This window comes from Bos indicus x Bos taurus, chromosome 8 (genome assembly GCF_003369695.1).
Source record: "Bos indicus x Bos taurus breed Angus x Brahman F1 hybrid chromosome 8, Bos_hybrid_MaternalHap_v2.0, whole genome shotgun sequence".
NCBI lineage: Eukaryota > Metazoa > Chordata > Mammalia > Artiodactyla > Bovidae > Bos > Bos indicus x Bos taurus.
In genome coordinates this window covers 95,454,787-95,465,902 of record NC_040083.1, presented here as the reverse complement: position 1 = coordinate 95,465,902, position 11,116 = coordinate 95,454,787, and the positions used below count along the sequence as shown (strand labels likewise).

At 45.1% G+C, this 11,116-nt stretch overlaps 1 protein-coding gene across 1 annotated transcript; it reads right to left on the bottom strand.

Annotated features, from left to right (window-relative positions):
• Positions 1–1,066: 1,066 nt before the first annotated feature.
• On the bottom strand, positions 1,067–9,112 carry TAL2 (TAL bHLH transcription factor 2). Its single transcript, XM_027550441.1, has 2 exons — positions 8,831–9,112; positions 1,067–3,056 (listed from the first exon to the last, which is right to left on the bottom strand). Exon 2 carries the CDS (start codon positions 2,893–2,895, stop codon positions 2,578–2,580), a length of 318 nt encoding a protein of 105 aa, XP_027406242.1. The 5' UTR covers positions 2,896–3,056; positions 8,831–9,112; the 3' UTR covers positions 1,067–2,577.
• Between the last annotated feature and the right edge of the window lie 2,004 nt (positions 9,113–11,116).

Genomic DNA, 11,116 nt, shown 5'->3' with positions numbered 1-11,116 from the left:
TATGGTCCATGGGATCATAAAGAGTCGGATATGACTGATGCACAGCACAATACAAAAATACTGTCAAAAGTGTTAATGTGATTTAATGCCAGATGAGAGAATAAGCAGTATTACTCAATTGACAACTGTCACCAGAGTTTTGAGATGTGATATCACGTGGTAGTCTGGGGACAAATTTAAGTCCACATAAGCTCATGAGAACAATAAAAGCTCATGAGAAAGAAATGCAAATTTGGGGGAATCCCCTGGTTTCTGTGTTTGCCTGGACTACTCTGGGTGTGTGGTGATGTTTATTGAATGCAGTTTAAAGAAAGGACCTACACACAAGAATGCATTGTTTCTTTTTTAAAAAAATTATTTTATTATTCTCATTATTTATTTTTATTTTTTGTCCATGCTACACAGCATGCTTTTTTTTTTTTTTTTTTTTTTCTCATTTTCTCGGGCTCCAAAATCACTGCAGATGGTGACTGCAGCCATGAAATTAAAAGATGCTTGCTCCTTGGAAGAAAAGCTATGACCAACCTGGACAGCATATTAAAAAGCAGAGACATTACTTTGCCAACAAAGGTCTGTCTAGTCAAAGTTATGGTTTTTCCAGTAGTCACGTATGGATGTGAGAGTTGGGCTATAAAGAAAGCTGAGTGCCAAAGAACTGATGCTTTTGAACTGTGGTGTTGGAGAAGACTCTTGAGAGTCCCTTGGACTTCAAGGAGATCCAAGCAGTCAATCCTAAAGGAAATCAGTCCTGAAAATTCATTGGAAGGACTGATGCTTCAGTTGAAGCTCCAATACTTTGATGCTCCAATCCACCTGATGCGAAGAAGTGACTCATTGGAAAAGACTCTGATGGTGGGAAAAATTGAGAGCAGGAGGAGAAGGGGATGACACAGGATGAGATGGTTGGATGGCATCACCTACTTGATGGACATGAGTTTGAGTAAGCTCTGAGAGTTACAGATGGATAGAGAAGCCTAGCGTGCTGCAGTCCATGGGGTCACAAAGAATCAGACATTACTGAGTGACTGAATTAACTAACACGGCATGTGGGATCTTAGTACCCTGACCAGGAATCCCACACCCCTTGCACTGGAAGTGCAGAGTCTTAACTTCTGGACCACCAGGGAAGTCCTAAATGCATTGTTTTAATAAATGCATTGTGCCGTAAGTGTGAATGCTGTGTAGAGTTTAATGACGTTATGAACTTGCTGTTTTGAGAATGAGATTTTGAGGATGCCTCATCCACATTTCTTCTGATCACCAAACCAAAGAGGTTCATTTCAGCCTTTCATAAATTGAATCTCTTCTTTCTAGAGTGGGCAGAAAATTTAAATTTCTCTATTGTATATACATAATCTCAAACCCGTCAATTTCCTACCTATAGTTCAGGTTTTAAAACCAATGTTCTGTCAATAATTTTGGGAAAATAAAACATTCCAGAGACAATCAAATGACATTATTTGTATTCTGGGCTTAACTATGGGATTCATTTTTGAATCCAAGCGTCATCATGGTGGCATATGGTTGTGAGTTCTGCCAGATCCACGTCGTTCATTCTTTTGTGGGCACCACCCCTCCCAGTGTAAAACTGAGCTAATGCTCCTCAGCGGGGAAAACAAGTCACACATCCCTCAATTCATTAGAGTCTGGTATTACACTCCTATTGTCTACTCTAAATCTTTTGTTAAGCTCTCTGTTAAATGAGCTGTTAAATGGTAATATTTAGATTTTCATCATTCTATTTGAATTTCACAGGTCTTAAATCATCAAGAACTCATGCTGAATTAAAAGTTTTCAATACCTGACATGTGAAGCTAAAGGATTAGGAAAACTATTTTAGTTGAATTCTTTTCATAAGAAAACCATGAACTCTCACAAATTATCATGTCCTTTCCTCTCCTAGGTATAATCTACCATTTGGCTTTAGTGATAACGCATATACTCGTGGTCCAGTGCAAATGACACCTCACATTTCCATAGAGACAGAGGATGCAGAGCTCTCCTGCACGCATCTGCTGCCTTCTTGCGGTCCTCATGCGTCAGAAGGGTCTTTTATCCACAGATTCCCCACAAGTCTCCAGGCTGCTTTCTGCAAGGGCTATCTTTTCATTTGTCTTATGCTGTTTACTCTTGATCAAATACGCCTCATTTTTCAGAACAAACTTTAAAATATGTTCAGAGGGCAGCATTTTCTATTCATCCATCTGCGATCCATTATGAGGAAGCTCTTCTTACAACTGAAAACATATTACATAAAGCAGTGATTTTCAAACCAGTTTTTAGTCTAAGGGTCTTTTTTTCCCCCAAAACAACATCTTATGCAGGAACCTGGATTTATAAAATCAACAGATACAGGCTGCTCTGCCTGAAGCCCCCAGGGAAGGGGATGTGCGACCACCTCCCTTTTGGCCTCCTTTTAGCATTCTGCAGCTGACCATGAGACACCTCCTATGAAGCTTGAGTTCATGCCTCACAAATTATTCACCATGCTGACTCTGGTACTTGCAAAAAGGCTGTTGACAGCTAGTGACTTCTGAACCAGTGCTGCCTGGGGTCACAACAGCCAGAGCCCCACTATTACGGAATGTGGTGGCTTGAGCTGGGTGATGGTACCTGGTAGTCGCCAAGGAGAGTCCTGTCTGGCAGGTGGGGTCCTTGGGGGAAGAGGCCCAGAATGTTTCCTGGAGCGGCCACTCCTGTTTGCTGTAGGCTCTGCTCTCCCAAGACCTTCACCAGGAAGTTGATGTACCTCATGGCCAGACGAAGTGTTTCATTTTTGCTCAGCTTCTTGTCTGGAGGGTGAGTGGGGATGAGCTTCCTCAGCTTGGCAAAGGCACTGTTGACATTCTGCTGCCTCCACCGCTCCCTGGTGTTCGTGAAGATTTTTCTGGTCATGTTGGAGTTCCTGAGACAGGAAAGAGAAAGGGCCCTGAGGGCCAACACCTTGTCAGAGGCCTGCTGGGTAGCCCATGTCCTGCCAGGAGCTTGAGTTGTTCATCTTCTCCACCCAGATCTTAGGGGATGTGCTGCCTCATTTCCAGGTGTTGTGGATCTTCCTGTGACAAGAGAAGAAAATGCGGCAGAAGAAAGGGCAGGGTGAGAACACTTCTTGTCAGCTTTTCTCTCCTGGTTGTTTCGAAGCCTCTGGGTAAAATGGTGGTTTTATCCTAATACTCCCATTACTTCTTTTATAACCAACTCTTCCTAAGTGTTCAGAATCAGGCACAGCATAGGACTGAGTACACATGAGAATAAAATATATATTTGTTAATAGGGAGAGGGGGCTGCGATCGTAGGTTGCATTTACAACATAACTTTTGCAATGAAGACAGTGACAGCACAACTGTTTTGGCTGGTGGACTTTATCTGCAGGATTGGGCGCACTGTGTAAGAGCTAAAATGTCTAGACCAGACCACAGTTAGAGGAGGATGAACAGGGTGATGGAGAATCTTGAAGTTCAGTTATATGAAGAATAGCAATGGGGTTATTTAGCATGACAAACAAAGAAAAGGAGCAGGTGAAGGGCGACAATTTGATATGGATGCTGCAGAAGATAGCCAGGCTCCCCAAGGTTGAATCTGGATGACCTTTCCAACCGTTGGCGAGGTGATTGTTATCACGTATTGCCAATCCTAATTGTGCCATTTTTTCCTCTGAGAGGCACGGGCCCCTTTGTTCAGGTGGCTTGGATTAACATACATCAATGGCAATGTTTATGGCACATCAGGAAATAAGCCAAAACCCAGCACCAGACATTTGGTACCCTTGGCTCATGGCTATCAGTTTGCCACCTGCTCCAGTCTCAGCAACCTGGGCAGAGGGTCCCTTCCTATTCCCCACGCCACCACCCCCCACCCAACGAGTAGTAAGTATTCTCAATTCCATACCTTTGCATTTTCTGTCCCATGAGTTCCCTCCTCACTGATTTCTTGCCTATTTCTACACAATCTTTAAAGAGCAGAATAAACCCTCTTTTCCATTCCTACAAACCCTTCCAGGCCATCCCAGAGCCTCCCATATCTTTCCCTTGCTGAACCCCTGCAGCCACTGGTGGTTGACAAAGGCTATTAGGAGAATTAAATAAGCTTAATATTTGTAAATCACTTTCAACAGTGCCTGACACACGATAACGGCTATAAAAGTGTTGAGGAATACATACAACAAAAATATGTTTATAAATAAAAATGACTTGTGAAATACTGAATTGTGAATACTAGGGGGAAGGTAATATCTTGTTTTTCTATAACCAAGTCTGGTTATATAACCTCCTGGCTCCTGCCACCTTTGTTCCTTTATTTTAACCCTTCCTGTAGACCTGCTCTGTGCTAGGCCCTGTGCTATGAACTGGGCTTGTGGACTTGGCTGGATGGGATACTTGTGCTCAAGGAGCTTATTGGATGGCCTGATGGAGAAGGCGGCACATACAGAAACATTTAAGAATCACAGGACAAGATCCCACACTAAGGGCCAAATCCAGAGAGACACTTGCTGACTAGAGAAAAGTCTCAAAGGATCATATCAAGACCAAAATGATCAGGTCAATGCTGCTGAACTTTTCCCTAAATTCTACCTTTCTTCTATTTTTATTTGGGCTTTTCTGAGGATATGAGGGGCTTCCCCAGTGGCTCATTGGTAAAGAATCTGCCTGCAATGCAAGAGATGTAGGAAACTCAGATTTGATCTCTGGGACAGAAAGAACCTCTGGAGGAGAGGATGGCAATCCACTCCAATATTCTTGTCTGGAGAATCCCATGGACAGAAGAGCCTGGTGGGCTACAGTCCATAGGGTCGCAAAGAATCAGAAATGATTGAAGTGACTGAGCACGCACACACACACAAGGATATGAGTCCGTAGGTAAACACTGAGTATCTGACATAGGTTACATAAAAGCAACATGTAGAATATCAGGAAGTTGAAAAGTGCCTCTCAAAATGCCAGCTTCCTTCCAAAACTGTTTGTGATAACGGCCCACCATTGCAGGAAGGAGTTGGAGGGTTACAAATTGGCACCTATGGTATGAAACGGTGGGCCCATTTTATTCAAAAAGGACCTAAAGATGTTGAAGCCCTAGCGACTTGTGAGAAACCAGATCCTTTTCTAACTTAATAAACACTTGGAACTTCTGCTCCAGAAATTTTCTTCTATTTCAGTGGCCCTTGACTTGGGCTGCTTATTGGATTCACCCAGGCTGCACCCCAGACCAATTAAATAAAAATTTCTGGGGGCATTGGTATTTTTTAAAACTCCCCAGGTGGATCAGCTTGGTCCTCTAGGAAGCAGATGCCAAGCTGGAGTTGGATGTACAAGCAGTTTATTGGGAGTTAAGGCCTGTGAAAGATGAAAAAAGAAAAGAAAGACTTGGGCCAAGAATGTCTTCAGACTGAAACACACATCTGACACTTGCAAAATCAAAGCAGGGAGACTGCAGGACTGGTCAGAAAAGCCTCAGGCTGCAGTACAGAGCTGGAAAAGTGGCAGCCAACCCAACAGGGAGCTCTGGGGCAAAAGGTGCCTGTGAAGGAGACCCTATCGGGCAAGAATCGCCAGGTCCCAGCAGCGCTGCCACACTCACTCATAGGCTGGGGGCTACCTGAAGAATGGAGGCCCAGTCCTGAGTCCTGTCAGCACTGCTACTGATGGCTGTCAGCTAACTGCACTCCCTGCAGCTGAACTGCAAGTTTTTTCCTGAAGTGAGGTCCCAACAGTGCACCCCTCACACGATCTCCCTGTGTGGCTAATGCTAAGAACATTGCCTTACTCTCCAAACAGAAGCTCTGAGCCCTAGCAAAACTATGTTTAAGAAGGAAGCAGTATTTAGGGGATTACGAATGACAAAATATTAATATTACATAAAATATCAGCTAGAAGGATATATGCCCCTAGGACATTTCCCCATGCAGGTTCTTGTTGACTTTCCTGCTTCTGCCCAGGTAGGAGAGGCCAGTGCCGTGCTGAGAAACCAGTGGTGAGCAGAATCATGGCAGCTCAAGTTCACTGGCTGACTCAGGCCCCCTCCGGCTTCCTCCATCAGCCACTTAGGTTTACTTCCTCTATCTCTGTAGAGACACTCTGGTTGGATCCATGATCCAATACAGTCACATGTACTCCAAACTTTACATCAACAATTACTGACCCTATGCGCCCGACACTGTACTGGCTGCTGGACACTGAGGAACCCTCTGCCCTATGACACAGATGGGAAGCCCAGGGTCTGTAGCAGCAGAGAAATAGCACCTAACTCAGGCAATCCAGGGGACTTCCAATCTGAAGGGGGTGATACCCAAGGCCTCTTTCTGTGCTGAAATGCCACGATGCCCTGCCTTTGCCTTTTATCTACCTAAAGTGAAAGTCGCTCAGTCATATCTGACTCTTTGCGACCCCATGGACTATACAGTCCATGGAATTCTCTGGGCCAGAATACTGGAATGAGTAGCCTATCCTTTCTTCAGGGGATCTTCCCAACCCAGGGATCAAACTCAGGTCTCTCACATTGCAGGTGGATCCTTTACCAGCTAAGCCACCAGGGAAGCCCAAGAATACTGGAGTGGGTAGCCTATCCCTTCTCCAGTGGATCTTTCCAACCCAGGAATCGAACCAGGGTCTAACCTGGCCTTTATATCTACAATGAGCATTGTCGGACCTGTATCTAACTATACCTAAAATATGAAAGTATAAACCTAAATCAAGGGAATTTTTAAGACCATCCAGTTTTGCTCACGTTGAAACTGGCTGCTTTGCAGCCAGGACTGTAGGAATAAAGTTACTTTTAAGCTTCTCTTGTCAAAAGAGGCTTTAGCTTATTCACTAGTCCCACGGGAGGCTCATTTTCAAGCTGGGAAGAAAAGATTAGCCAGGATAAACTAACTGGTGTTCTCTTCTGAGAAAGCTCCATCCTATTGTGAGAAGCAGAAACAGGGAGGAGAGAAGGCAGGCTTCTGAAAGGCAGCCTTGCCATTCTAGGAGGTGCTTAATAATTACTTGTTGATTTATCCTCAAGTGTGTTACTCTCCTTCTCCACATTGGGAAATAAAAATCAGTGATTCAACAAGCTGCAAAAACTCAAAGTAGAGGTCACTGGAAAATTATTACAGTATTTATTAAATCAAAGGAAAATGGCATTTAGTGTTTTTCCTGTTGCAAGTACTGATCACTGCAACAATCAGTAAAGTACTCTTGGTTCAGAGTACTTTAAGAGCTTAAAAAATACTCCAGATGCCACAGAATCAGAGAGCATCAGACAGATGTTGAAACAGAGGTGCAGTTCTTTGTCCCAGGTCACACAGCCCAATGTGGCAGAGCCTGTGTCCCAAGCCTGAGTCACCACTGACGCCAGCTGAGTCGGGGCTAGGGAAGCCCAGGGACAGATTTCATCTCAGAACAATTATTTCAAATACATAAAGGGAAAAGTCTTCTCAGAATATGAAGTTAAAAGGCATGAATTAAAATACATGGACACATAAAATAACCAGTTATACTTCATAGGTATGAAAATAATTCTAAAATTCAAAACAATAAAACCTATGCTTCACTTTTAACACATTAAATAATTAGATTTGTCACCATCATTTCTAACTGGTGATTGGTAAGTGATTTTTTCAGAAGATCAGCAACATCTGTAGCAAAAGCTGAAAGTGTCTATGATTTCTCTTGATGACAAAAGGCATCGGCACTGCTGCCGCCACTGTAGTTTATTCATAATAAACTACATAAACATTCATAAATAAAGGGAATGCTCAATTCAGTTGAAAGGTTAGTAGATAAAAAGATGTAACTTAGAATCCCCTGAGTTTTATCCACACATCCCTGGGTGGGTAAGTGTCATGGGCCAAAGGTTAAGAATGCCTGGATAGGAGGAACGTCACAGTCAATTGAAAAGGAATATAGGTGAGCACAAACTTCGATACCACAGAAGGTAAAAGGTTACTGGAGAAAAGTACATTATGCCCCCTGAGAAGGTGACCACTACCTGTAACAGATGCTGCTGCTTTTTCGTGTGGATGTTTCCTGGACATGGAGCCCAGGTCAACCAGAAAGGCAGCAGCACAGGCGTACAGACAGCTAACCTTCCTACGGTGGCCTGTGCCAGGCATTCAGGCTCACACTGCTCTTTTCTCCTAAGATGTTAAATTTCTCTTTCTGGCATTTGGTCCTGTGTATTTCTCTCTTCTTTCATCTCTCTTTGAAAAGTAAGTGAAAACATGATACAGAAGGAGGGTAGTGAAGGGTGGTTTATACAATTGGGTTTGGGGAAGGTGCCTAATCTCAAACACCAGGCACAGGTTTGCCTTTAGAAGTTGCTATAGAAGTAACACAGGCTAACTTAAGCGGGGGGGGGGGGGGTGGGGGTGGGGTGGGGTGGGGTGGGGGTGGGTAATCAAGCGGTACTCAAGTGATAACGCCAAAAAAAAAGTCCCCTCCCTTATCCATCTACCTATTCAAACTCATTCCCCAGCAGTAGCCAGTTTGGTGTGTGCTATTATAATATATCCTATATATATATATATATATATATAAATCATGATATGTGCTATTATGCAATTACTTTTCTTACCAGACAGCTCTGCAAGTTGATGTTCTAAACAAGTGCATTTACTGTGAATGCGGATCTTTGGGTGGGCTCCCGGTGCACTGAGAGGGCCACCTGTTTCAAAACAGCGCTCTACACCTGCCTTCCCGCCCCACGCCCACCAGACCCAACCTGCTGCCCTTGACCGCTTCACTTCCCAGCTTTTCCCTTTTTCTTTTTCTTATTCTTGCTCCCCCTTGCCTGCAGCGCCTGCCCTGCGACTAAGTTCAGGCATTCTGGAGAAATATCTATAGTTTCGCACCTGCCAGGTTTCCAGGAGTCGCTCACCCCAGCTCAGAAGCTGCCAAGACGGCCCTCGGAGATGCTCCTTGGTGTCCGGGACATCACATATCAAGGCTCAGCAGCCCCGCCGACACGCGCTAGGTACCCGCTAGGCTCCCCCGGAGCTGCACCACGGCCCCTGCTCTGCGGAAAGTCCCCACGTCTTCTCATCGAGTCGCCTTGGTGGCTGCCACCAAGTCACCTCCACACCCCTGTCCTCCGCGGCGAGTGCGGCTCGGACTGGGGAACTGCGCCAGAGACTCGCTGGCGCCCAAACCCAGCAGCGCCCGCAACCCTCTTGGAGTCCACGCACCTCCTCTCCGAGAAGGGAGCCCGCGCCGCCGTTGTCGCCCTCGCCTGGGCGCTGCGCCTCCGCCCCAGCCTTTATAGACATCGCCTTTTGTCTAAGGACCCACGGGGCCCCTTCCCCTCCCTAGACTCCCGCAGGTCCCTCCCATACCCACCCTCCACCCCAACATCCCGGCTTCCCGGGACCAGTCTCCCTGTGCCCTAGAAACCAAGCAGAGGCGGAAGGAGAAGCCAGCTTTGTGTAACGTCTGGGGACGCGAGGGGGTCCTGACACTCACCCGGACTACAGCATACCCCGGAGGGCAACTTACCAACCCTTTTCTACAGTGGCTACAAACCTCCGGAAGTGCGTGCCCCGCGGTTAACTCATCAACTCATCAGATGTCAATCATTTAAGCCCCAGTCCGTCTCCCAACTGTAGTTCAAGAACCACTTACTCCAGAATCACGGGTGAGGGAAGGTATAGACCTCAACACCCACAGCCAAGACCACCAGATCAGGTTTTCTGAGGATAGGGTCAGAAATCTGCCTTTTTACTAAGTGTCCCAGGAGATTAACATGCACAGAGAAGTTTAACTATCACTGCACTGGACAGATTCCCAGATTTATTCATCCCAGGTTCAGAGTGCCTCCTCATTGGTCTTACTGCTTCTGTACTTTCCTCTTTCCATCTATTCTCCAGCATCACCCAGAATGATTCTTTGAAAACCCAAGTCAGGTTCCTGTTGCTTCTCACTCAAAACCCTCCTCTGGCTCCCCATTTCACTCAGAATTAAGCTGAAGTCTTAACATTGGCTCCCAGATACCCTTTACCTGACTTGTCTGTTCCTTCTCTGCCTGAGAAGAAGCGGAAGAAGTGTACTCAGCTCTAGCCACTCTGACATCTGTAGTTTCATGAACATTCCAGGCACCCTCCTGCCTTGGGGCCTCTGTATGGTCTGTTTCCACTGTCTGCAACACTCTCCCCTCAAAATCCAAGTAGTTCCCTCCCTCATCTCCTTTGATTCATTCAGAAATTATTAATACTGAGTGTCTACTATGAGCCAGTGCCTATTACAGGCACTGGGATTCAAACAAAACAGACACAGATTTCTGCCCTCAAGGAGCTGACGTTCTCCAGGTCTTTGCTCAAATGTCACCTTCTCAATGAAGATTCTCTGACCACAAGGTCTGAAGCTGCACCTTCACACACACAGGGCTCTGCATCTTCCTACCCTGCTTTATTTTTCTCCTTAGCACTCACCCCTATGTTGTAACATTTTACTTATTTGTTGTATCTGTCTCCCCAGTCCCACTGAATAGGCATTCTTCAAATGCTGGTTGATAAATCAGACTTCTAGGTATCACACTCTCTGAAGGTACCAGCATAGGATTTGGCACAATAAATTCACAGATGCATTAATGCTTAGTGGATAAGAGCAAAGGACTCTGGATTTGCATTACCCAGGTTGAAATCCCCTATCTATCCACTTATATGACCATAGGCAAATCATGTAACTTCTCCCTACCTCAATTTCCTCATCTGTAAAATGGGGACAACAATAGGGTCATGAGAACTAAATGAGAAAAACAAAACAGGTAAAGAATTTAGCACCGGGCCTAGCACACAGTCAGACTAATGCAAATTTTACTCTGATAAATCACATTATTGTTACAACTACTGGCTCCCCCCCTTCCTTGTGAGAGGATTATCATGTGACTGGGAGTGCTTCCCTGTAGGTAATTTAGGTAAAGAGACAGCTTGCTCCCTTCCAGGCTTGACCATGTGACTTGCATCAGACAATGGAATGTGAATGGACTTGACTTGGTGGTAATGGAGTAGAAGCTTTAAGAGTGATTGCTGATTGAGCTCAGTCATGAGAAAGTCATGTTGGGGGTTGCTCTCTGAAGAAACAAACCCATAGCCAATCCCAGCCTTCATAATATGAGACAGGAATAAATCTTTGCTGTTGTAAGC

Coding starts and splice junctions, on each gene's coding strand:
- TAL2 (XM_027550441.1), bottom strand. CDS start 2,895: ATGACCAGAAAAATCTTCACGAACACCAGGGAGCGGTGGAGGCAGCAG.